General features: G+C 42.1%; 1 protein-coding gene across 1 annotated transcript in view; it reads right to left on the minus strand.

Annotated features, from left to right (window-relative positions):
- TRPM1 (transient receptor potential cation channel subfamily M member 1) overlaps positions 1 to 25510 on the minus strand; it is a 75315-nt gene that overhangs the window by 13849 nt on the left and 35956 nt on the right. The window contains exons 14-24 of the mRNA XM_055555879.1: positions 24671 to 24811; positions 23572 to 23601; positions 18605 to 18897; positions 16830 to 17058; positions 11241 to 11363; positions 10690 to 10821; positions 7726 to 7854; positions 4542 to 4793; positions 2887 to 3061; positions 1293 to 1313; positions 80 to 224 (exon numbers count right to left, since the gene is read on the minus strand). Coding sequence (XP_055411854.1) covers positions 80 to 224; positions 1293 to 1313; positions 2887 to 3061; positions 4542 to 4793; positions 7726 to 7854; positions 10690 to 10821; positions 11241 to 11363; positions 16830 to 17058; positions 18605 to 18897; positions 23572 to 23601; positions 24671 to 24811 — 1670 coding nt within the window. The remainder of the gene's footprint in view (positions 1 to 79; positions 225 to 1292; positions 1314 to 2886; positions 3062 to 4541; positions 4794 to 7725; positions 7855 to 10689; positions 10822 to 11240; positions 11364 to 16829; positions 17059 to 18604; positions 18898 to 23571; positions 23602 to 24670; positions 24812 to 25510) is intronic.

The following is a 25510-nucleotide window of genomic DNA, read 5'->3' on the forward strand; positions in this document are numbered from 1 at the left end:
CCTCAGAGGTTTCTGAGACTAGACTGAAAATCTGTAAAGTAGTAAATAGTAAGCACATGGTCAGCATCGTGACACGCACTTGAAAACGGCGATGAGCAGGTTCACAAGCAGGATGTTGGCCACCAGCAGGTAGCAGGCCATGATGGCAGGCGTGAGCCAGGCACCCGGGATGCAAGGCGGGAGCCGCTTGCCTTCCTCATCGTACTGGTTGTCACCACAAGGAGCTGAAATGAGAATTTGTCTTTTTGTGCTTGATTTTCACATAGAATGGAAAGATTAATAACTGACCTATGCTATTAAAGGACCTATGTCTTTTTTACTGTGATTATTTTTTTCTGATTTCCTAAGCAGTAATTTTCCATGTGAAAGATCTCAATTCATACAAAGGAGAGAAGAAACTCATTTCTGCACTCAGAGTGAGTCATTCTTAACCTGTCATATTTATAAATATTTTCTCATTTCTGCATTATGTTTTTCAATCTACAGTGAAAATGTATAATGAAAAAATGTGTTCTTCATCTTTAAGCAGACACATCTGTCTTTATGGTTTTTGTTTTTTTTTACTGTTAACCATTAGAAAGTGATTGGGTCTTCTAATTATGTAATATTAACTTATGTTGTCTTCTTGATCATGAACTTTGAAAATGATTTTATTATGAGGTAGGAGGTAAGTATCCTCTCTAGGCTCAAATTCATTAATTGACTATTCTGTGCTCTGTTTGAAAAAGAATCTTTTTTCTCTCTGCTCATTTGAAATGCTACTTTGATCCTATGGGACTTATTTTCTGAAGAAAAAGATACTGCTACTGCTGCTAAGTCACTTCAATCGTGTCCAACTCTGTGCTACCCCATAGATGGCAGCCCACCAGGCTCCCCTGTCCCTGGGATTCTCCAGGCAAGAACACTGGAGTGGGTTGCCATTTCCTTCTCCAATGCATGAAAGTGAAAAGTGAAAGTGAAGTCGCGCAGTCGTGTCCGACTCTTCGCGACCCCATGGACTGCAGCCTACCAGGCTCCTCTGTCCATGGGATTTTCCAGGCAAGAGTACTGGAGTGGGGTGCCACTGCCTTCTCCAAAGAAAAAGATAGGATGATCCTAATAGTCAATTAAGTAATATCCATGAATTCACAGTCTACTTATTTTTCACTTCCTATTTAAAAAAAAAAACACAACACTGATACCAGGAAACAAATATTTGAAACCAGCATACAACTCTGGGTAATTAGCTGAGGAAGAGATTAATTAATACACACATTCCATAGACTAGAGTCATCAATTATGTGTAAACTTACGATTAATTTCCATGGCGTAGACTATAGAGTGATTGGATAGCAGCATTTTATTTTTTTAGTTTTGACAGGAAGGAAGAAAAGAAAATAAGACAGTTGAGAGAAATGTCAAACAAATGATGAGTAATATAAGAACTGTTTTGCTGTCAAGAAATGCAAAGTATTCAAGGGAATTACACATTCACACTTGGAAACAGTGATCTACTTAGGAGAATTGTGCACATTATTAGTTCTAGGAAATATATGTATACATATTTCATGAATATTTATTTTATGATGTCATAAGCAATAGCTAAAGCTCACTAGTTAAAAACACTGTGAAAAAGACATGAGGCTACTGACAGATGATCATTTTAACGTATAGGTTGACCAATCAAACATCCCCTGTACGCCAACCCAAATACCTCGTCAGCACAAATAAATGCAAAATTACTATGAAGTAATGAGATCAAGAATTGAAAATCTACATTTCCCACTGTTACTGAAAATAGCCTCGTTTGCCTCTTCATTTTCTGTTTTTACCCAATTTAATTAAAAAATATTACAACTTATGTCTAGATCCAGGGACTTTTTCCACATTTATGTATGTTTACTGAAGCTAATATTCTTTTGAAACCAAATTAGATTTTCATGTTCTGGTTTACCAAGCTACAAACACATCCACTAATTGACTCTGAGATAATCATGATAAAAATGTGGTCTGAATCACATGACGAGATGCAGTAGATGGAAGGCATTTGTGTGAACTGGTTATCAGTCTCACCTAGTGAATATACACTGAACAACCCTGCATCTCCTACAATGCAAGGATGTTCAAAACCTTCTATTCTAAAGAAGCTTCTGCTTCTACTGGAAGTAGTAGCCATGGTACTGTACCTGGCACTTTTTGACAGAACACAATATGCAAATCGAAATATGTGGTGTGAATATGAATATGGGTCTGAAGATACTTGTTCACTGGTAATGCAGTAACTGTCCAGGTGACATCATGTAAGCTCATTTGAACTTCACTTCCCTACAACACAAGAGACACTGTGACCTACCAACTCAGCTTGGGCAGAGCTGGGGCCTGCATTCCCCAGAAATCCATGTAAGATTGCAGCTCATCTCCTCTGCTAACATCCATATTACTGTTGATAATACAAAAATAGCACCTCAGGAGTGAGGAGGAGATGCACAGCTACATGGAAAAGGAGTTGTGAAGCCTGAAGAACGGGATGACACAAGGCACTAGTCACCTTCATGCTCAGTGTCTCATTTGGCTGAAATAACACCACAAGCTCTATCTCGGGGCAGAAAGAGATTTACGTTGAAGAAAAATTAGAATGTTGGCATTGGGACCACATTCATGTGTAGAATGTGCTCAAGGGATGTGAGTCTCAGAATTCCAGGGAATGGTTCTCAGAGTAGAAGATTGGCGTCTCAAAAAATTTGTATTTCATAATCTGCACTGATTTCTTCATAAAATAATTGGATGCCTATGACAGAATAAAAAATACTTTACTCCCAAATTAACACAGGCTCTTCCATTAATTTGGAACTGATCACCTGCCTTGGGAAGCAGGGAAGAGAATCTTACTATGAATTCTATTCTTACGGTCTATCTGGTCTGCAAACACCTCCCCGTAGATCATCCAGTAGGGCATGTAGAAGATGTTCCGGGCCAGTTTCCAAGAAGGCTCCTCGTCTGGATGCAAGATGGCTTGACGGGCTACTCCAAAACTCATCAGCACCACTAGCATGATGACCACGAAATACAGCATGTCAATCATCTGAGGAGAAAGGAAATGGGCCAAGTCCACCTGGTTCATTACTGTGTGCTCCCCTCAGAGACTTCATGCGTGCTTAATTAGGATGGAGGAAGCTTCTTTCCCCCTCTCCCTCCCATCCATGGGCTACTAGTTCTTGTATTCCATGCAACACATACACCTTATTCTAGAACACTGCGATTCCCATCTCCTGCTCTCAATCTTTCTTCTCCTCTCTTGTGTGTGTGTTAGTTGCTCAGTCATTTCTGACTCTTTGCGACCCCACAGACTGTACCCCACCAGCCTTTTCTGTCCATGGAATTCTCCAGGCAAGAATACTTGAATGGGTAGCCATTCCCTTCTCCAGAGGATCTTCCCAACACACAGGGATCGAACTCAGGTCTCTAGCATTGCAGGTGGCTTCTCTACCATCTGAGCCACCAGTGAAGCTCCTCCTCTCTTGTTACCCATAAACAAATTCCTCTAGTAACTACAACTGCAAGTAGAGAAAGGGAACCATTATGGGAAAACAGGAATTTGTAAGGGAAACTCAGGGGTAAGAAGAGGAGATGTCTAAGGGGGTAACAAGATGGTGAGTTGAGAGTGTATACTAATGTTCATTCATTATACAAATGGTAAGTCGTTACAGTGAGTAATGCTCTGGTTACTATGGATACTGGCCTTGCGTAATTCTTAATTTTGCACATCCCTGAAGATGAGAGCCCTGACTGGGACCACCTAGACTATATGTCCCTTCCCTCAAAACCACTTGCCATACAAAGTTATTCCTGAGCTTGAAAGATGTCCTGTCTTTTAGGACCAGTCCTAACACTGAGACTATTTTAAGTGATGTAAGGATGGTTCAGTCTTAGTTTCATATTCTATAGCCTCTTCTGGATAAATGTTGCCATGGATTTGTCTTGACCTCATCACCTGCATTGCCTGTGTCCACTCAATGAAGAATCAGCCTACAATGCAGGAGATGTGGAATGTAGGAGATGCAGATTCAATCCCTGGGTTGAGAAGATACCCTGGAGAAGGAAATGGCCACCCACTCCAGTACTCTTGCTTGGAAAATTCCACAGACAGAGGAGCCTGGTGGGCTACAGTCCATGGTATTGCAGTCAACCGGGACTGAGCACTGAGCAAGTTATAGGTTACTCCAGTCTAGAGTGTGTGATCTGAAAACTGTCTGGAGTTGCGGTGGGGGAGTGACTGGACCCACTTGTTTGTCTCTGGCTTCTACAACATGTTAGGAGATTAACCATTGGGTTATTGACAGAAATATATATACATACAGTAGGCCCTTAACTCTTGTTTGTCAACTGGATTTAATTAAGTGATCAATATGTAGAAGAGCTTAAAGCAAAGAACATTTCCTGTAAGAAACCAATTGCTGGGGAAAGATCAAATGAAACATCACAGAGTCACGCCTGAGGCCTAGCCCCAGGTCCTAACCAACAGCCTCGGTGCTTGCAGTTCCTCATGGGCCATCAGCACTAACCATCTTTCCGATCATCATCACGTAGGGTCCCAGGTACTTGTTGACACCAAAGATGTCCAGGACACGGATGTACCAGAAGATGATGTCCACGCAGTAGATCACGCGACCGTAGCCCATGTAAGGCTGCTTCTGGAGGCGAAGGATGGCTCCAATCATGAACATGGAAATGGCCATGAGGTCTGTGATGTTCCAATACTCCTGCAGCCAAACTTTTATTTTCTGGCTTAGTTTACCCGGTTCTGACATGAGGATCTGAAAAGAAATGCCAAACAACAACAACAAAAACCAGGGAGTGTGGTTTTAGAAGCTTCACCTTAGAATCCTGGGTATGGAGGGCTGGAGCAGCATTCCAGGGGCTTCCCCTGAACCATAGTGGCTCAGACAGTAAAGAATCTGCCTGCAATGTGGGCAAACTGGGTTTGATCCCTGGGTTGGGAAGATCCCCTGGAGGAGGGCATGGAAATCCGCTCCAGTATTCTTGCCTGAAGAATCCCACAGACAGAAGAGCCTGGTGGGCTACAGTCCATGGGGTCACAAAGAGTCAAACATGACTGAGCACCTAAGCACAGCACAGCAGCATTCCAGGGCATCTGGTCCCCTTTTCTGCTCGAGATTTCTAAGTACTCATCTTCTTAGGCAGATAAAATATCTAGAAAGGGAAATTCCACAAGACTCCTTTGGATTCCTAGTTTCACAAACTCTCAGGAAATGCCTTCTGAGTTATGTCCCTCTGGCCGTAATGAAAGCAGCTGCCTTTTGACCCCTTTTCCAATTCTCTGGACATGTGCCGGTGATCCCGTGTTCCAGAGTTAGTCCAGGAGGAAAACCCTAGAGCAGAGATAAACCTATGTGGTCCCACAGAGGGGCATCCACACACAGGAGATGGAGGGACTGGGATAGGATGGGTAAATCAGCCCAGATTCCTTTGTAACTTGGAGATAAGAAGTCAGGGGAAAGCTGAGCTTCATTTCCTCCTGCTTGAATCTTACCCTTTCAAAGTTACCACAGCTTAAAAGAACACTTTCTCAGAGGCTTTCCTAGTGGCCCAAAGGGTAAAGAATATGCCTGCAATGCAAGAGACCCAGGTTCAGTCCCTGGGTTGGGAAGATCCCCTGGAGAAAGGAATGGCAACCCACTCTAGTACGCTTGGCCTGGAGAATTCCATGGACAGGGGAGCCTGGTAGGCTACAGTCCATGGGGTCATAAAGAGTTGGACATGACTGAGTGACTAACACACACACACCTTTGTCAGCAAAGTGATGTCTCTCCTCTAGTAAAACTGAAAATATTTAACAAGCAGCATGCAGGGGCACACACAAAGCAAACACAGATGCAGCTGCAGTCTGCAGCAGGGTGGGGTCTTTAAAGGTGGCACCCCTTTAGTTATGGAGTTTCTTGGTAGGTCCTGGGGACCCCAGGGGTGGAATGGGTTGGTGGCTATTCATAAGCCAACTCAGAAGGCATTCACTAATTTAAAAACTCATGTACGCTGACTTATGCCTGCTGCCCTCTTTCCTATAACTGAGGGTGGGGGGCAAGGACAGTGGGCTCTTTGCAGTAAAGAACAGTGTCTTAGCATAGGGCTGGTGCTCGGTGAGCTCACAGTGGCACTAGAGATGGCCCGCAGGCCACTTGGGAAGTCCCTGCTGTAGCATGTGCAGAGTCTGAAGGAAGCCCAGCTAGAAAAGAAAAGAAGCTGTAACATTTTAGACCTGGCTTTTCATTTGGGGCTGTCATCAGACTGACAGCATCTAATTAGCTCTCCTGGGAAGAAGTTGCCAGTAATAATTTTTCAGTTCAGTGAAAGGGTCAATACAAAAAAATATATTGCAAAATAAATAATACTGTTTCTCTATCAGTGGGAGAAAGAATACGAAATCTGCTGTGTGTTATCTCAAGTTCATTTCTTCTTGGGTATATTGTTGCTATTTAGTCGTGAGTTGTGCCCAACTCTTTGCGACCCCATGGACTGTAGCCTGCCAGGCTCCTCTGTCCATGGAATTTCCCAGGCAAGAATACTGGAGTGGGTTGCCATTTCCTTGGATGTAAGCTTTCCCTTTATAAGCTGATATAATGAGCTGAAACCTGTAGGTCATATTAGAAAGGAAAGGACCTGGCCCACACTCTTTCTGCCACCTGCAAAGGCTGCCCTCTCAGATATGTGAGTTTCAAGTCCCCATGATATGAGTCGTGCATGAACTGGTATCTGTCCTTTTTCAACACTTAGTTGAAAACCCTGTTTCCTGGGTTTGCAGCAGATGTGCTGGAAGCCTACCCAGAGGTGCTGGAGGCTTCCTCTGGGTGGAGGTGCCCAGCCCCCACCTGTTGCAAGGGCCACTGTTCCTTCCCACCTGCCCCCTTGGGCAATGGGATCCCTTACCCAGAGGCCCCGCTGGCTGACTCATGTGGGTATGAAACTCAGGTCCCTTTGGTCAAGATGGAACAGACTCTACAGTACTGAATACACTCAGAGTCCCCTGCCAATGAGGCCAGGGACAGATTCCACTGAAGCCACACCTCCCTCAGCCCTGTCCCCTCTCCTGCCTGACCACCCTGCTCCTTCTCCCCTCTCTCCTGGAAGCTCTCCTTTAATAAACCACTTGCACAAGAATCCCCATCTCAGATGGAGGGAGACCCAGCTAGGACAGGGTGGTTCGAAGTCCTAAGTTACAAGAAAAATGTCATCTCCTATATCTCCCTGTCTACGTTCAACTCCCAGAAAATGGAGCCCCAATTTGTACCCAGTTGGAGTCATGTGTTTATCTCAGGTACCTGGCAGAATTCCTGCTGCTTTTACAGGCCCTTGTTTTTATCACTAAACACCATCTACTCTGCTTTGTGTTCTGATTTCCAAGTTCAGTTTCAGTTTGAAACAGAAGGCATATAAATCTGCAAGGGAACAGAATCAACTTGGGATTGTGACACCTGGAAAGAAAACATCCAGGGCACTTGGGATTTACACGACTCATTTTTGCAATAAGAAGCAATATCTGAGGACTTCTCTGGTGATCCAGCAGTTAGGACACTGTATTTCCATTGTAGGGGGCACAGGTTCAATCCCTGTTGGGCAACTAAAATCCTGCATGCCTTGTGGCCAAAAAGAATTTAAATAAATAAATAAAGAATCTACATCTGAATTGAAGTCATTGGTGGGTGGGGCTGGGACAGGTCTTCAGAGCATCACCTCCCGAATTTTCTCCAAAGCCAGGCTCAGGATGTAGGAGATGACGATCCACTCCTGGAGGCAAGGCCAGCGCTCCATCCGCACCAGGATGACGTAGTTGAACAGCAGTAGGTACCCCAGGTAGGATATCTGAAAGGCAGAGATCGACAGCAGTATCTGGGGTGGGCGGTGGGAATCAGAGCCCGGAAAAGCTCTGAAACCCTGTTTACAGGGGGACACATCTTCTAAAACAAATTTTCACTTTTAGGTGCACTGACTCTATTAGAGGAAACCTTGCACTCACATCACAGGTGCAGTCAGAGAACCTTGAGGCAGGTTGGGAGGCATTTTGTACTTTAGCATAACATGCACGCTGAAAGTCCATTCTCTAAATGAAAGTATATTTGTTGCTACTGTTAGCTTCATGGGGCTTCCCTTATGGCTCAGCAGTAAAGACTCTGCTTGCCAATGCAAGAGATGCAGGAGACTCATGTTTGATCCCTGGGTCAGGAAGATCCGCTGGAAGAGGAAATGGCAACCCACTCCAGTATTCTTCTCTAGGAAATCCCATGGACAGAGGAGCCTGGTGGGCTACAGTCCAAAGGGTTGCAAAGAGTCATACACATATGCATGCACACACATCAGCTTCATGGGGAAATTATGAAGTTGCACAAAATTATGATAAATAGAGAAACTTTGAGTAGTATACTGGTATGCCTTCTACATTCCTGGAAATTGGAAAATGTTACTGACTCCTCCCTGCATTGCTAATTTCCTTCTTGAATCTTCCCACTGCTAATGGACAGGGGAGTTTCAAAAGGGGGGAGGGTGACGATGGGGAATCTGCCCAGCACACCCATCGGATGGTCCTGAGGCCCCTTAATTAGCATCCATATGTCTGTGGTGTGCTGCACCCACAACAGGGTCCCTATCTTTGAGGCATGTAGAGTTGAGTGATACAGGAGTGAGGTACGAGGTTGAGGAAGGTGATCTGAAGATGAGTGAGGCTGATTCACTCCAAAGATGAAGAATCTTCAGCTTTAGCCCCTACCCCTCTGGTCTAGGCCCCTTCCAAAGTTTTGGTGGTGTGGGTAAGGTGTGTGCTAGCAATTGATCATTTGTGATTCCTAGTCTTTTTTTTTTTTTGATGGCCCCCTCCTGATTGATTTTTTACCAGGATACAGGCAGCATCCCATTTCTAGTCTTTGCAGGAGGATTAGAGCGAGAGTTCTCAAAGTTGGGTTGCATTGGGAACCCCTTGTATTCAGTCACATCAGTTGTGTTCAACTCTTTGCAACCCCATGGACTCTAGCCTTCCGGGCTCCTCTGCCCATGAGATTCTCCAGGAAAAGAATACTGGAGTGGGTTGCCATTTCCTTTTCCAGGGGATCTTCCCAGCCCAGGGATTGAACCTGTGTCTCCTGAGATGTAAAAGCATGCGACCCCCTCCCCTACATCTGCAGGCTGCATTTAGAGGCCCTGGGGAGACACCAAAGGCTTGTCATCCTCCTGGCCCCACCCTCTTTATCCACTTGAGCTCAGGTTCTGGGCCTGGGCTCAGAACCACCTGGGCCTCAGCTGGTTCTGACCAGAACAGATGGACAGCTGTGGCTTCAGGTGTGGCTACCGAGAGGTTGGGTGTCCAGGCTCTCACTGGCCTGGGTCCCCATGTAGCCCTGGGGGTGCTCTGCCCCAGAGCTCTGCCTCCACCTTCTGCCTACCCACATCCATCGCCCTGTCCATGGCCTTGGACCTGGCTCCTCACTTTCCATCACCTGCTCACACACAGTCACTAATGGAACCATTAATGGCCAGGATCTGCCTGAGATGGGCTGTGCCCTGGTACCTGGGACTTCATGAGTAGTCTTGACCCTCCCAAAGACCGCAGTGATTTCGGGAGGCACAGTGTGCCCACCACCCCTGCTGGGACCACCGGCAACCAGCCCAGTTTCCTTCAGAACCTTCCAAATTGCTCCAGTCTCTTTGCCCCACTTCTCCTGCCCATCTGCATGTGTAAGACTGGACCATTCTTTCTCCAGGCACAGTGCCCTCATACAGCCGTCCAGACAGTGGCCACAGATAGGGCTGGATGAGAGTATGTGACCACAGTTCGGAGACCTTGATTTGTTCCTCAAATCCAGGACTTCATGCTTTGGATTCAACTCCACTTTGAGTGATCCCATCAGTCTTCTGAAAAATGGCATTTGTGAGCTTGCTGTCTCAATATGAGTCATCTTTGTTCATTGTTGGACTAGAACTGTATTTTCCTAAGTGTGTATTACTATAAGACATTTGAAAAATCCTTCTTCTTAAGGAAATAGAATATGATTATTTGGCTTTATGAAATGGTATATTTGGTCTAGAATGATCACATTCCTGTATATAAATATTTTCTATCTAGGTCCAATTTAGTTGAAGATCTGACTTAGTCCCACTTCATGTGCATAATTCATTTTAATCCACTGATTTTTTTAAACTTTTTATTTTACATTGGAGTGTAGCTGATTAATAATGTTGTGATAGTTTCAGGTAAACATCAAAGGGACTTGGCCATACATATACATGTATCCATGCTCCTCCAAACTCCCCTCCCATCCAGGCTGCCACGTAAAATTGAGCAGAATTTTCCCTGTGCTATACAGTAGGTCTTTTTTGGCTATTCATTTTAAATATAGCAGTGTGTATATGTCCATCCCAAACTCCCTAACTATCCCTTCCCCCCATCCTTCCCCTCTGGTAACCATAAGTCTGTTTTTTAAGTCTGTGGATCTCTTTCTGTTTTGTAAGTAAGGTCATTTGTATCATTTCTTTTTAGATTCTGCATATTAGGGATGTTATACAATTTAATTGAGGATCTTAGTTAGTCTCACTTCTATTTGCATAATTCATCTTAATCCATTGATTTTTTTTAAAGCACTTTTTTGAAGAAGAAGAATCATTCTTCTTGATTCTCACACATCTAAAACATGCTAAGGGAGGCCTTACTGTGTAAAACCAGAACTTGACGATGGGGGCATTGTAGAATTCACAGATCTTGGTCCCAATGGGGACACTTCGTTGCTTTTTGTGTTCGTTCTCTTCGTCCCCCTTTCTGGAGCTGGCATCTGCATTCGCATCCTGAAAACAGAGCAGAGCACATGGCAAGCAGGCTGCCAGATGGGAAACTCCCGGGACCCTAGCCCCACAATCAACAGACAGGCACCTTCCCAAATCAAGGATTATAAAAATGTTCTATATTCTTTTTCTTTTGACATATTATTGTGATTTATTAATAATTGAATTTTTCCAATGGCTAATGACAGAAAACAACAAAATTCTGTAAAGCAATTATCCTTCAATAAAAAATAAATTAAAAAAAAGAAAAGACGTAAAAGATTTGAATAGACATTTCACCAATGAAGGTATAAGGAAAACAAATAAATACATTAACGATGTTCAACCTCAAATGTTCTGTATTCCTTCAGTGTCTAAATTCACGGCAAGAGAAATAGCAACCATTTTGAAGATGAGGGTTGATGGTCGGGGGTATCACTGACCATATTCTCCTCTTCTTTTTCTTTGCCGTCCTCATTTTCCTTGGATGTCTGATAGGAGAAGTCATCATAGGTGCGAAAGTCCAAAAACAAGATGGTTGGGGGGAGAAGAATCCCCATGATAACCTAGGTATGATGAGAAAAGTGGATTTTTAAGCTATGAGAACTCTTGAAAATTTTCCCAGTATAGGTAAAATTTTAAATGACGAGCTTCAGCATTCCTCAGTAAGCTAGCAGCCCTGTCTCTGCTCTGATGGTCTGTGGCTTATTTGGTTTGGTCATGGATAGAACTGCAGACACTGAGAAATGTGAACAACCAACACATTGTTCAAGATGAACAGCAAGCAGGATGGTGTGGAATCCTAACTTAAAAAGTGAAGATCTTATATTGAGTTTCAAAGCAGCTAATTTTTAAAGTAAAATATAGTAAGTAAAAATTAATTAATTAGACCAAAATATTTTAAATAGAAATAACTTAGATGTAAATGTGAATATATGGGCCAAGAGTTGGAAGATGAAAGTGACTCCTGAAAGAAGAATTTGTGGATGTACTTAGTGCCATTGAGCTGTATAGTTAGATAAGGCTAAAATAGTATGTTTTATGTGACTTTTATCACAATAATAAAAAACATTAAAAAACAAAAAAAGAAAAAAAAAACCCAAAGGTTTTCTGAAGAAGTAGGAATTCTGCCTCAAGAATGTAATATAGAAATCCTGATTTCTGTATCACAGATTCTGATTTACCAGTCCTCCTACTCAATCATGTGTGTTGATTCTATAAAATAAACAAATTGGTTCTGTTCTTCTGGGAAAACAAGAAAGAAGAACCTAACATGGGCTCAGCCTAGACAGCAAAAGCATCGCCTAACCTATAGATGGAGAGCTCTGTCATTTTTTTAAAAAACATGTTTCTGTTTTTATTTTTTAATTTTTTAGCCATGCTGGGCAGCATGTGGGATTTTAGTTCTCTGGCCAGGGATCAAACCCCCAGCCCCTGTATTGGAATTGTGGAGTTTTGACCACTGGACCACCAGGGAAGTCCCACTCTTGCCATTTTTATCAGTGCTATGCTGTGTGTCTCCAATACTGAGCTGTTTCCAATGTTAAGTCCTAATTTTTTAAAAAAATTTCTCCTCAGCCATCCATTATTAAGAACAACACAAGGGGGCTATTTCTATCATATACTAAAAATTATATTATAAAACACTAATACTTAAAACAGTGTAGTACAGGTATATGAAGAGACCAAACAATGGAGCAGAATGGAAGAATCCAGAAAAAGATTCAAATACACTAAGGTCATTACTTGTGAGACAAACACCACATCCAATGGGAGGAGTAAAGATGACTATTTAATGCACGGTATTGAGAATCTGTGTGATCATCTATAAAATAATTACTTTGGATCCATATCTCACATAATCACTAGAATAACTCTGTCTAGCTCAATAATTTCATGAAAGAAAATAGGGGAGGGGGATGCATAGAGAGACGATTAAACAACTAAGAATCATCACATGAGAATTCTTTCATAAATGGAGGAGAAAGCCTTTCTAATGATGCTCCCGAATCAAGACACAATCAAAGCAAAGATCAATAGATTTCATACTTAAATCACAAACTTCTGCACAGCAAAAACACATCACCACCACAGTAAAAAACAACTCATGGGAAATATACTTGCAGCTCTTGACACAGGCAAAGGACGAATCTTTCTAATTAGAAAAGGTCTCCTAGACGTCCAGAAGGAAACTTCTAACAACCCACAAAAAAATGGGCAAAAGCAGTAAACTTAGGGACATTTGTATTTACAGCAAATGGGTTTATTTTCACTCATAAGAGATATTCAGGGACTTTTAGGGTGGTCCAGTGGTTTGATCCCTGGTCAGGGAACTAAGATCCCACGTGCAGCGTGGCCAAAAATAAAATAACAATAAAGAAACTGATAGCATCTTTTAAAAAAAGGGCGGGGTGGGGGGGAAGACATTCAAAGAAACTATGCAAAGATCTCATTTTTTACCATTAGATTGTAAAAATTCCAGTGTGTGTTCACACACCATATTGGTGGGATTGTGGGAAAACTCTCTGCACAATGGCAGGGGGGGACACTTCCACAGAAGGAAAGGCTATCAAGATCACAAGTCCATATCCCCATGGGGCCAACAGCCCCCCTTCTGGATGTTCACCTAGCAGACATGTGAGGCACAATGTGTGTCCAAGAGCAGCCATGGTGGCCATGAGGGTAGCACCCCCAGGGGTGAGTGACTTGCACTCGGGACTGGCCTGAGCTGTGAGAGTCACTGTAAAGGAAAACGGGAAGCAGGTAAGAACGTAGGAATGTTCTATGTCGTAATACAGAAAGAGTTCCCAGAGAAGCAGAAAGAAGGTACATAACAACGACTATGTCAACCTTTGTGAAAAAGAAAAACAGTAAGTATATTTAATTCACCACGAAAAGAAAAGACAGTATTCATATTAGCTTTACATATGGAAATATACACAAGAAACAAATAGCAGTGGTTGCCACTGGGTGGAATAGGCCACATGGGGGACAGGAGTTAGCAGAGAGACTTGTCACACTTTTAAACACTTTCATTTTTATTTTTTTGATGTGCACCATTTTCAAAGTCTTTATTGAATGTATTACAATATTGCTTTTGTATTATGTTTTGGTTTTTGGGCCCAGAGGCATGTGGAATCTTAGCTCCTTAACCAGGGATGGAACCAGGGATTGAACCCACACTTGAAAGGTGAAGTCTTAACCACTGGACTGCCAGGGAAGTCCCATAAACAGTTTTAATTTTTTAATATGTGCATATGATATGAACAAGTCAAAGAGTTAAATTTAAAAAAAATCCTGGCTTTACAATAATTACATATTTATGTTGCAAATTAAAAATGCTTTGAAGGAAATTTGATGCTTACAAATATTTATACCTATGGATAGACATTACATCCAAAAAAAAAAGCATTAGATTAAAAAAAGAAAAGGAAGAGATTGCAAAACACCCACCAAATCTCAAACTTAGTACAGAAAAAGAATATAGACTATCTCATTAATGATATTTTTCCATTTGAAAACATTTTGTACCTACTGGTTTAAATCAACATATTATTAAAATTAACTTCAGGACTTCCCAGGTGGTCCAGTGGCTAAAAATCCATGCTCCCAATGCAGGAGGCTCAGGTTTTCTCCCTGGTCAGGGAACTAGATTCCACATGCTGCAACTAAAAGGTCCCACATGACTCAGTGAAGACTGGAGATCCTGCATGCTGAACTAAGACCCGGTGCTGCCAAATAAACAAATAAGCTTTAAAAGTTAACTTCAACTGTTTCTTTTTTATTTTTTACAATGTACTTGAAAAACTTTTTATAGCTATTAAAAATCTTTTTGTAATGGGAATATTTAAAGTTTAAATTTAAATTTAAAGCACATATGTGCTTTATTTCTGTTGGACAGTGCTGCTGAAGACAATACAGTTTAATCTCACTTTTTAAATTCTGGCATGTTTAAAAATTACTTTTTAGTATATATATTCAACTACTTTTTTTTTTTCAGCTGTTCCAAGTAGCATGTGGGATCTTAGATCCCGACTGGGGATTGAACCAGTGCCCTCTGCATTGGGAACCTAAAGTCTTAACCACTGGACCACCAGGGAAGTCCTGGTGAACTTTTAGTACATATGTACCCTGTTTGTTTATGGGTTAAAGAGCTGGAACATATGGACCTGCAGACTTGATCACAGAGTGGACTTGGAGGTGTTCCTCTGCCTTTCTTATCTTCTGCCACTTTGCAGCTGCATGCTGAGGCTGGACCAGACCTTGTTTGTTTGTTTGTTTGTTTGTTTTAATTGAAGTATAGTTGATTTACAATATTGGGTTTAATTTCTGCTGTACAGAAAATTGACTCTGTTATACTTATATTCTTTTTCATATTCTTTTCCATCATGATTTATTACAGAATATTGAATATAGTTCCCTGAGCTATACAGTGGGACCTTGTTGCTTATACATACTATATAAGCTAGTTTGCATCTGCTAATTCCAAACTCCCAATCCTTCCCTCACCCACCAGCCCATCCCCCTTGGCAACCACAAGTCTGTTCTCTATGTCTGTGAGTCTGTTTCTGGTTCGTAGATATGTTCAGTATAGAGGTTCTTCAATAAACTAAAAATAAAGTTGCCAACTGATTCAGCAGGCCCACTCCTGGCCATATATCTGAACAAAACTATAATTGAAAAAGATACATACACCCCAATGTTTGTTCATTGCAGCACTATTAACAATAGCCAGGACATGGAAGCAACACAAATATCCATCAACAAAAAAATGGATAAAGAAGATGTAGTACATATATACAATGGAATACTATTCAGCCATAAAAAAGAATGAAATAATGCCATTTACAGCAACATGAATGAACCTAGAGATTACATGGGCTGCTCTGGTGTCTCATCAGTAAAGAATCTGCCTGCAACACAGGAAACGTGGGTTCTATCCCTGGGTTGGGAAAATCCAATGGTGAAGGAAATGGCAACCTGCTCCAGTATTCTTGCCTGGGAAATCCTATGGACAGAGAAACCTGGTGAGCTACAGCTGTAGCCACAGCTACAGCTACAGGGAACTATGCTCAAAAACCTATAATGGAAGAGGACATAAAAAAGGAATATGCTGCTGCTGCTGCTAAGTCGCTTCAGTCGTGTCCGACTCTGCGACCCCAGAGACGGCAGGCCACCAGGCTCCCCCGTCCCTGGGATTCTCCAGGCAAGAACACTGGAGTGGGTTGCCAAAGTACTTGCTATCATTTTATTATTATTTTTCATTGAAATATAGTTGATTTACAATGTTGTGTTAGTTTCAGGTATACAGTGAAGTGAATCAGTTATATTAGTTTCAGGTATACAGTGAAGTGAATCAGTTATATAACTAATATACATATATATATATATATATATATATATATATATATATATATATATAACTGATTCACTTCGCTGTATACCTGAAGCTAACATATATATATATATAACTGATTCACTTCCCTGTATACCTGAAACTAACATATATATATATATATATCTGATTCACTTCGCTGTATACCTGAAACTAACATATATATAGATAACTGATTCACTTCGCTGTATACCTGAAACTAACACAACATTGTAAATCAACTATATTTCAATGAAAAATAATAATAAAATGATAGCAAGTACTTTCAGAGTCATAAGGCAATCTATAGACACAGAGCTCAGGTGCCTGCCTTAGTGGTGAGTGGATGGCCAGGGGTGCACAACTCGTTAGAGTGGACTCCACGCCCACAAGCTAGTCTTGCTGCAGATTGGGCTCTGGTGTTAGACCACCCGTGTTTAGGTGCTGCCCTTCACCTTACAGCTGGGATCCTAGGTGAGTCCCTTTATCTCAAAGGTTCAGGTTCTCCATCTGTAAGGCAAGGATTGCCACAGGGTCTCCCTCCTGGGGTTGTTCAGAGTCATGGATGAAATAATCCACAGAAAGTGTTTAGCTCAGCCAGGCAGAGAGTCAGAGCCCACAGGTGTCACTTGACACTACATAGCCACGTCACAGGTACCTTCAGGCCAGGGTTCTTCCTCATCCGCAGCCTCCCCATCCACATGTCCGTCAGTAGCATCTGGCTGCAGGTGTGGGCGATGAAGTCCCGGTGTTTGGCCGCCACAGCCAGTTTCAGGCAGGTTGAATTGCTCCAGTTTTTCAGCTCGTATGTCAGTAGTTTCATGGCGATCTGCTCATCGTGCTTGTAGGACTGGTCCAGGAGCTCCACAGCCAGCTGGCCAAAGTCTCTGCCGAGATACAGACGGGAGCAGGTGAGGCAATGGCAGCCACACACTTTGTTAGAGAGCCGTGTCCATGGGGACATCACGGAGCCACAGGACACAGAGTCCGTGACTCCCTGTCCTCTCCCAACAGGGAGCTCCCGGGACGTCCCCAGGGGGACAGCCAGGGGCCAGGGTCCATGCTCAGCCATGTCGGAGGCTGACTTCCGGAGGCCCCATGAGGACAAGTTGGCAGATTAATAAGTCTGGGGAGCCCTGGCTTAGAGAAAGAAGTGTGTCCACGCTTTCATGAGTGTTACCTCCAGGTGCCCCACCGAATTCTCACAGGGAAGACAGGAGGAGAATCCCCTCATGCTGCCAGCCTGGGGAGGGTCCATTCTGAACTATGCCCAGAGCACTCTGTTCTTCCTAACAAAGCCTGCCCTGGGGAAAACTAGTTAACCAGAGTTCAACCTATTGATGTTTTATCAGAGCCTGACTGAGCTGAGGGTAGGGAAATACCTAGCTCCAGCCCCCTGTAGCCATTCTGTCCAACTGTCCTTGGGAAGATCAAGTCCAAGGGCATAGATTCACTAAGGCTGTACTCTTCTGAACGTGTTTCCTTATGAAAATCAGTTTTGTTGTCTTTGCATTTAAATTGTATTTCCCAGAAAAAGAATCATGGACATAGAGAACACAGCAGTGATTACCAACTGGAACTGAGGAAGGGAGGGGGTGGGTAGTTGAAGTTAGCAGATGTAAGCTTTTTTATATAGGATGGATAAATAACAAGGTCCTACTCTATAGCACAGGGAACTATATTCAGTATCCTATGATAAACTATAATAGAAAAGAATATAAAAAAGAATCACATATATATATGTATACACTTTGTTGTACAGCAGAAATTAACACAACATTGTAAATCAGCTATATTTCAATAAAGATATACTATCTAAAATTGTTTTCCCACAAATATCATGTATTAATGCATATATGTGGACTCTAGAAAAATGGTATAGTTGATCTTATTTGCAAAGCAGAAATAGAGACACAGATATAGAGAAAAAATGTATAGATGCCAAGGAGGAAGGGAGGGTGAGATGAATCAGGAGATTGGGGTTGACATATATACACAAATAGGTATAAAATAGATAACTAATGAGAACCTACTGTACAGCACAGGGAACTCTACTCAGAGCTCTATGGTAACCTGAATGGGAAGTAAATCCATAAAAGACTGGATACACGTATAAGTGTAACTGATTCTCTTTGCTATAAAGCAGAAAGTAACATAATATTGTGAAGCAACTATACTCCCATAAAAATTAATTAATGAAAAATTGCATTTCCATAGTTTGCACAAGAAGACAGTCAACAAAAACAACGACAGTCCAGAAACGCCTCAGAAAGACAGAGGAAATATATTGACACAATGGACAAAGCATAGATGAACAAGCTTTAAATGTGATGATACTTAAGTGAGAACCACATTTGCCACCCTTCCTGGAAAAGGGGTGGTTCTCAGGACAACCAGGTCTCCCTGAGCTCTACATTCCCTCCAGACACTCACTTTGAGTTGTTGTCCAGGTCCTGGGAGATGTCGTCCACCAGCTCGCTCTCGGAGGACTCGTGGGCCATGGACTTGTAGAGCTTGCATGCCACCAGGGCCTTGGCCATGCTCTCCTCCCCCCGCTGCCAGAGGAAGACCGCCATCTTTTGGCGTTTCATCAGCACAGCCCACACCATCAGCTCGTGGAAGGGGTACTGGAATCGACTCACGGCCGGGTCGTCCACATCAATGTCCAACTCCTCCTCCTTTTTCTTTTTCTTCTTTTTCTTCCCTTTGGCTGGCGGCTCGTCATCCTGAGGGGAGAGAAACACCCTTACCGTGGTCCTGCCAGTAAAGGGTTTCAGGACCAACTGGAAGAAGGGAAACCTCGCTGTCTGCAGGAACAGAGAGACTTCTTAAGTACATCTGTGTGTCCACCCATCTCATGAATTCTTGTGAAAAGGTGCACATGTTTATTATGAGAAGTAAACCATTGAAAATCAAATGAGCTGAAAAGGCATACTACTGTTTGAAGTTTATACTCCTGAGTTGGCAGGTTTGTTTGTTTGTTTGGTTTTTTCCAGAAGCCTCTAAAAATTGAAGAGAAGCTGCAAAACTGAAAACAAAGAAAACACTTCAATCCAAATCACCCCATGGGAGAGATAAAGCCCAAAAGTGATTTCCTGAGGGATGTCTTTAAATACCAACACTCTGAACCAGAGATTAATAGGAAAAATGTAGAAGGAGGTAGAGGAAAATTATCTTGGTTTTCTACCAATGGTTTGGGCTTCCCAGGTGGCTCAGTGGTAAAGAATCCACCTGCCAATGCAGGAGATGCAGGAGACAGGGGTTTGATCTTTGGATTGGGAAGATCCCCTGGAGGAGGAAATGGCAATTCACTCCAGTATTCTTGGTTGAAGAATCCAATGGACAGAGGAGCCTGAAGGCCTACAGTCCACGTGATCTCAAAGAATCGGACACGACTGAGTATGCACACACGTCTACCAATAGTTTAAGCAAGCAGGAGTTCTATTTTGAACGAGATTTGTCTTCTCATGTATGTGTTATAAATGGAAGGCCAATGCTTTCCATTTCCAAGGGATTATGAGGGGTCATCCTAATAATAGAGCAGGATCCTAAAGGAAGGCATTCATGACTGGAAGAACTGGTAGTGAAACATGCATGTGGCATGGAATCATTCAGAAAACTAAGATCATGGCATCTGGTCCCATCACTTCATGGCAAATAGATGGGGAAACAATCGAAACAGTGACAGACTTTATTTTGGGGGGTTCCAAGATCACTGACGATGGTGACTGCAGCCATGAAATTAAAAGACACTTGCTCCTTGGAAGAAAAGCTATGACCAACCTAGACAGCCTATTAAAAAGCAGAGATATTTCCTTGCCAACAAAGGTCCATCTAGTTAAAGCTATGGTTTTTCCAGTAGTCATGTGTGGATGTGAGAGTTGAACTATAAAGAAAGCTGAGTGTGAAAGAATTGATGCTTTTGAACTGTGGTGTTGGAGAATACTCTTGGGAGTCCCTTGGTCTGCAAGGAGATCCAACCAGTCAATCTTAAAGGAAATCAGTCCTGAATATTCATTGGAAAGACTGATGCTGAAGCTGAAACTCCAGTACTTTGGCCACCTGACTCATTTGAAAAGACCCTGATGCTGGAAAAGATTGAGGGCAGGAGGCGAAGAAAACGACAGAGGATGAGATGGTTGGATGGCATCACCGACTTGATGGACATGAGTTTGAGTAACCTCCAGGAGTTGGTGAAGGACAGGGAAGCCTGGTGTGCTGCAGTCCATGGGATCACGAAGAGTTGGACATGACTGAGTGACTAAAGTGAACTGAACAGACTATTCCAGGCTGAGGACCCAGTACCCAATAGGATAATAGAAATGGATCTCAGCTCTTTTGCAAATAGCTTTCTCATCAGTGACCTTCTTTTATTCTCACACTGATCCTGAGAGGTTGTTAATGTCTTCTAGTCAGTCAGATGAGGAAGCTGTGGCTTAAAGTCTGAATAATTTGCCCACATTCACATGAGGCTGGGCATGGGGTGGAAAAGGGGGTGGAGCCTGAGTCTTCAATTCTTGTGGCAAGTAGTTCATGACTAAACCAAGTTTTATAACTTCATTATGAGGTGTTCTGATGTTTTTATTTAAACTATCATATCTTGCCTTGAATTTAAATGTTTTTGTTCTAATTTGTCCCAGTAAAACTACAGTTTCAGTCATTTAGGGAATATTGAAATTAAAAAAGAAACGTAGCTTTATTCTCAAGATTATATCAAGTCAAATAAAAATCCACTAAGGACTAATGAAATATTGTAAAACAGAAAGCTTTTTTTTTTTTTTTTGCTACACTACAAAACATTCAGGACCTTAGTCCCCTGACCAGGGATCAAACCTATGCCCCCTGTGGTCCTGAACAGAAACCCAGTTAATCCTACCTTTCCATAGTATGTTATTAAAATATTTATTGTATGCAACTTCTCATAAAATAATTTTAATATTGCTATAGACAGAAAATAACCAACAAAGGGTTCATTTCCCTAAAGTGCATTAACAGACACAAAGCAACAAGTAAAAGAGAAGCAACCCAATAAAATAACAAAAGATATGAACTGGAAGTTAAGAAGAAATGAATCCATCCACAATCACAAATAACAGTAAGAGCCTCTAAACACAGCTCAGTCAGAAATTAACTTGAAAATATTAGTACATATAGAAGCAAATTGAATAATAAAATTACTAAATTTGATCTGACAGCATGCTGAAAGCGAAAGTCATTCAGTCCTGTCTGACTCTTTGTGAACCCATGGATTATACAGTCCAGGGAATTCTCCAGGCCAGAATTCTGGAGTGGGTAGTCTTTCCCTTCTCCAGGGGATCTTCCCAACCCAGGGATCGCGCCCAGGTCTCCTGCAGAGAAGTACATAATTGTGCCCAACAAACTGAGAAAATACATTTGTTTCCACACATATGGATCATTAACAAAATTCCACCTGGCATTATTCCCCAATTCTTTTGAGATTTTCAATCTCAACAAGTTCTACTGCTGCTGCTAAGTCGCTTCAGTTGTGTCCGACTCTGTGCGACCCCATAGACGGCAGTCCACCAGGCTCCCCCGTCCCTGGGATTCTCCAGGCAAGAACACTGGAGTGGGTTGCCATTTCCTTCTCCAATGCATGAAAGTGAAAAGTGAAAGTGAAGTCGCTCAGTCGTGCCTGACTCTTAGCGACTCCATGGACTGGCGCCTACCAGGCTACTCCATCCATGGGATTTTCCAGGCAAGAGTACTGAAGTGGGGTGCCATTGCCTTGGAAATCATACAGTCTACACCCAAAGAGTAATACTAGAAATCAATGAGACTAAGATAACCACAATAACAAAAGTCTGTATCTAGGCAACTTAAAATATGCTTATAAATAACTCTTGGATTAAGGAGGAAATTATAAACTGTTTAGAAATGAATATCAATAAAAGTTCTACTTACCGAAACCTGTAGGATACCATGAAAAACAATGCTCAGATAAAAATGTATACTCTTCATGAATTTATTGAAATACAAGGAAGATTGAAAATGGGCAAACACTTTCAAATTGAGTCAATAAAAATAACACAATAACCCCAAACAAAGTGTATGGAAGGAATGAATACAAATTAAAATATATTAATAAAATATAAAACAGGAAAAAAGAAAGTTGTTGAATTAAGCAAAAACACCAATGAAATCCAAAGACAGGTATGGTTAAGAAGAAAGGGAGAAGATATTAAAAAAAAAACTGGAACAAGAAATGGCACACAACTAAAGATACTGAGTAGACTGCAAAAATTAAAATACTCTGTAAAGGTTTATGGGGCTTCCCAGGTGGCTCAGTGGTAAAGAATCCCCCTGCCAATGCAGGAGACATGGTTTCAATCCCTGGGTCAGGAAGATCCCCTGGAGAAGAAAATGGCAACCCACTCCAGTATTCTTGTCTGGGAAATCTCATGGACAGAGGAGCCTGGCAGGCTACAGTCCATGGGATCACAAAGAGTAGGACCCAACTGAGAGACTAAACAACAACAAAGATTTACACCAGTGAACCTGAAAGTCTAGATGAAGTAAATTGTTTTCTATGAAAATAGAACTGACCAAAGCTGACTCCAGAAAATAGAAAGCCTCGATGAACTCCTACTATAAAAGTTATTACTAAGGTGGTGAAAAATGGGCCTCTCACAGCAAGACTGGACAGGCTATTATATAGGAGAGTTCCACCAAGGCTTCACTCAGCAGATAAACCCTATGTGATACAACCAATCTGAGACGCTAAGGGATTATGCAACACTGACTTTCATAATCCTTCTAGTTATGCTGAAGGTCAGTATCAACTGTGAACAAGAATCAAAACCTTCTACCCTGAATCCATATAGAAATTGGAATGCTACTTAACTCTTGAATTTATTTGAGAAGAATCTTTATAATAGTCTTAATATTGTGTTATGGTACTTCTTCTACTCATTTATGTATTTTCACATCTAATGATTTGTTCTTAAGTTCCCTTGTTAGGTTATTTCTGGATATTTTTGTCCCATTTTGAGGAAACTTTGTTGATTTTCCTGGACTTTCTAGATACAAAATATTTTTCTGCCAATAATAATTTCCTCCTCCTTTTATATATTCTTCCTTTATTTATGTTTTCATGTGGTAAAATTTCCAGAACACTTTTAAAAACCAGAGGGGATAATGATGCCAACAATAATGGGTGAGCTTGATTTATTCTTGATTTTAATAAAAGTCAGTTGGGTGGCTTTACCTTTTAAAAAAATTTCTATGACCTTTGAATATAATCTGACTAAATCATCCAAGTAAATCTTGGTGTGTGGTGAAGTGGATTTATTCATGGAAAACAAATTCAATCAGTTTTATGTTAAATACAAAATGAAGAGGCTCCATGATACCATGAAACCACTGGAACAAGTCCTACTTACTTCCATTCCCAGAAGTTTGAGAGCTTTCGGCTGCATAATGAAAAGGGAGGGAAAAAAATTCAATGGAATCAGATAACTGAAGTTACAATACTGTGAGTTGTACATTATTGATATCGCTAGTAGATTGATAATAAATTAAGAAGTACTTTGGGTAGGGAGGTTCAAGAGGAAAGGAACATATACATATACCTATGGTGGATTAGTGTTGATATATGGCAGAAACATTGTACTGTAATATTGTAAAGCAATTAATACTGTACAACACAATATTATAAAGTAATTATCCTCCAATTAAAAATAAATAAAATTTTAAAAGTACTTTGTATAATTAATAATGAAGGACAAACCTAAGGAAAGCATTTGTCCTTCACAGTTAATAATATAAAGTACTCTTCTTTCTATTAAAATCTATTTTCCTTTCCTCTGCTTCTGTCAGCCCAGGTCAGGTAAGGAGAGAGACATGCAGACATGGGATCCCCACCCCAGGGAGAACCAGAGAAGTTCACCCACAGAAACGCAGACACAGAGCTATGGGGCTCTGAGTGGGGCGAGAGGAGGTCTTCATGGGAGGTCTCACACATGAGCTGGGCATGAGATACACATGGGGTTTTGAAGTGGGGAGACGCGGCTGACACATTAGTAGAGTTTGTTCTGAAAGTGGTACATGGTCACCCACAACAGGGTGTGGATAATGAGGGAGAGCCTTAGACGCTTTGATCATGAGCTTGACAGTGATTCCTCAGGCACTGGGGAGCCTTGGGAGTTTGTGAGCAAGGAATGCCCCATCAGGTTCCTCATTTGGGAGGATCAGGGTGGTTCCAGCGGTAGGATGCATGGAAGAAAACAGAGACAAAGGATCGCAGGAAGAAGACAGTTGTGGACAAAGGATGGGGAAGGCTCAAGTGCTGGGCTGTGGGCCCGATGTGTGGAGGGAAGAAATGATGCTTCACACCGAGAGCCACTGCAGGAGGATTGGAAGATGTGTGGGAGAATGGGGTGATGAGCTTGGGTTTGAACAGGCTGAGTTACTGTGGAGGTGAGCAAAGAACCATGTGTGACCCTGGGAACCACAGAAGACTGTGTGTCCACTGAGCTCTACCCTCTTGGGTCCAAACAGGTTGTTGTAGAGGGTCCGGAAGCTCTTGCGTGTGTAGTTGCAGCGGTAGGCACCACCCATGAGGTACTCCAGTACGAGCCCAATGTCTATGAGGCTGATGTGGTAGTCAGGAGGAAGGTTACCCTGTAAGGAAAGGAGCTATGTCTCAGGCCCTGCGAGAAGGTACCTGTGGCCTGGACTGCATCACACACATTGGCGTTGTGACCATCCCTGTTGGTGATGTGGGTGTTAACAGAAGCAATGGGGCATCAAACAATCTTCTATCTGTTATCACAGGATGGAGGGAGATAAGAGGGTGAACCATGTTCCAGAAAGTGGGTTAAACTTCCCCATGAGATTAGTTAGAAACCCACAGGGCTATAGGGGAGAGGCCTGGGCTTGTCTGTGGGCTTGGACAGAATGACCAGTAATGTGCATTTAAACATAAAGGAAAGAGGGACCTTCCCAGTGGTCCAGAGGTTGAGACTCTGCCTTCCACTGCAGGAGGTGCCAGTTTAGTCCCTGATCTGGAAACTGAGGTCCCACATGCAACAGAGTGAGGCCAAAAAATAAAAATAAAGAATATATATATATATATATATATAAAGAATGTATGTGTATGTATAACTGCATCAGTTTGCTGTACAGCAGAAAATAACACAACATTGTAAATCAACTATACTTCAACAAAAAATTGATTAAGGGAAAAAACCATTGAGGACAGATGGTGTAGCTGGTACAAGCCTTCCTTGATGTGAGTAGATTTGCCCTGTTGAGAAGGTGCTTTGACAGCTGCTTGCAGGGGAGAAGGTGTCTTCAGGGGCTGGTGTCCAGATTTTCTAC

The sequence above is a fragment of the Bubalus kerabau genome, chromosome 19 (genome assembly GCF_029407905.1).
Source record: "Bubalus kerabau isolate K-KA32 ecotype Philippines breed swamp buffalo chromosome 19, PCC_UOA_SB_1v2, whole genome shotgun sequence".
NCBI classification, from domain to species: domain Eukaryota; kingdom Metazoa; phylum Chordata; class Mammalia; order Artiodactyla; family Bovidae; genus Bubalus; species Bubalus kerabau.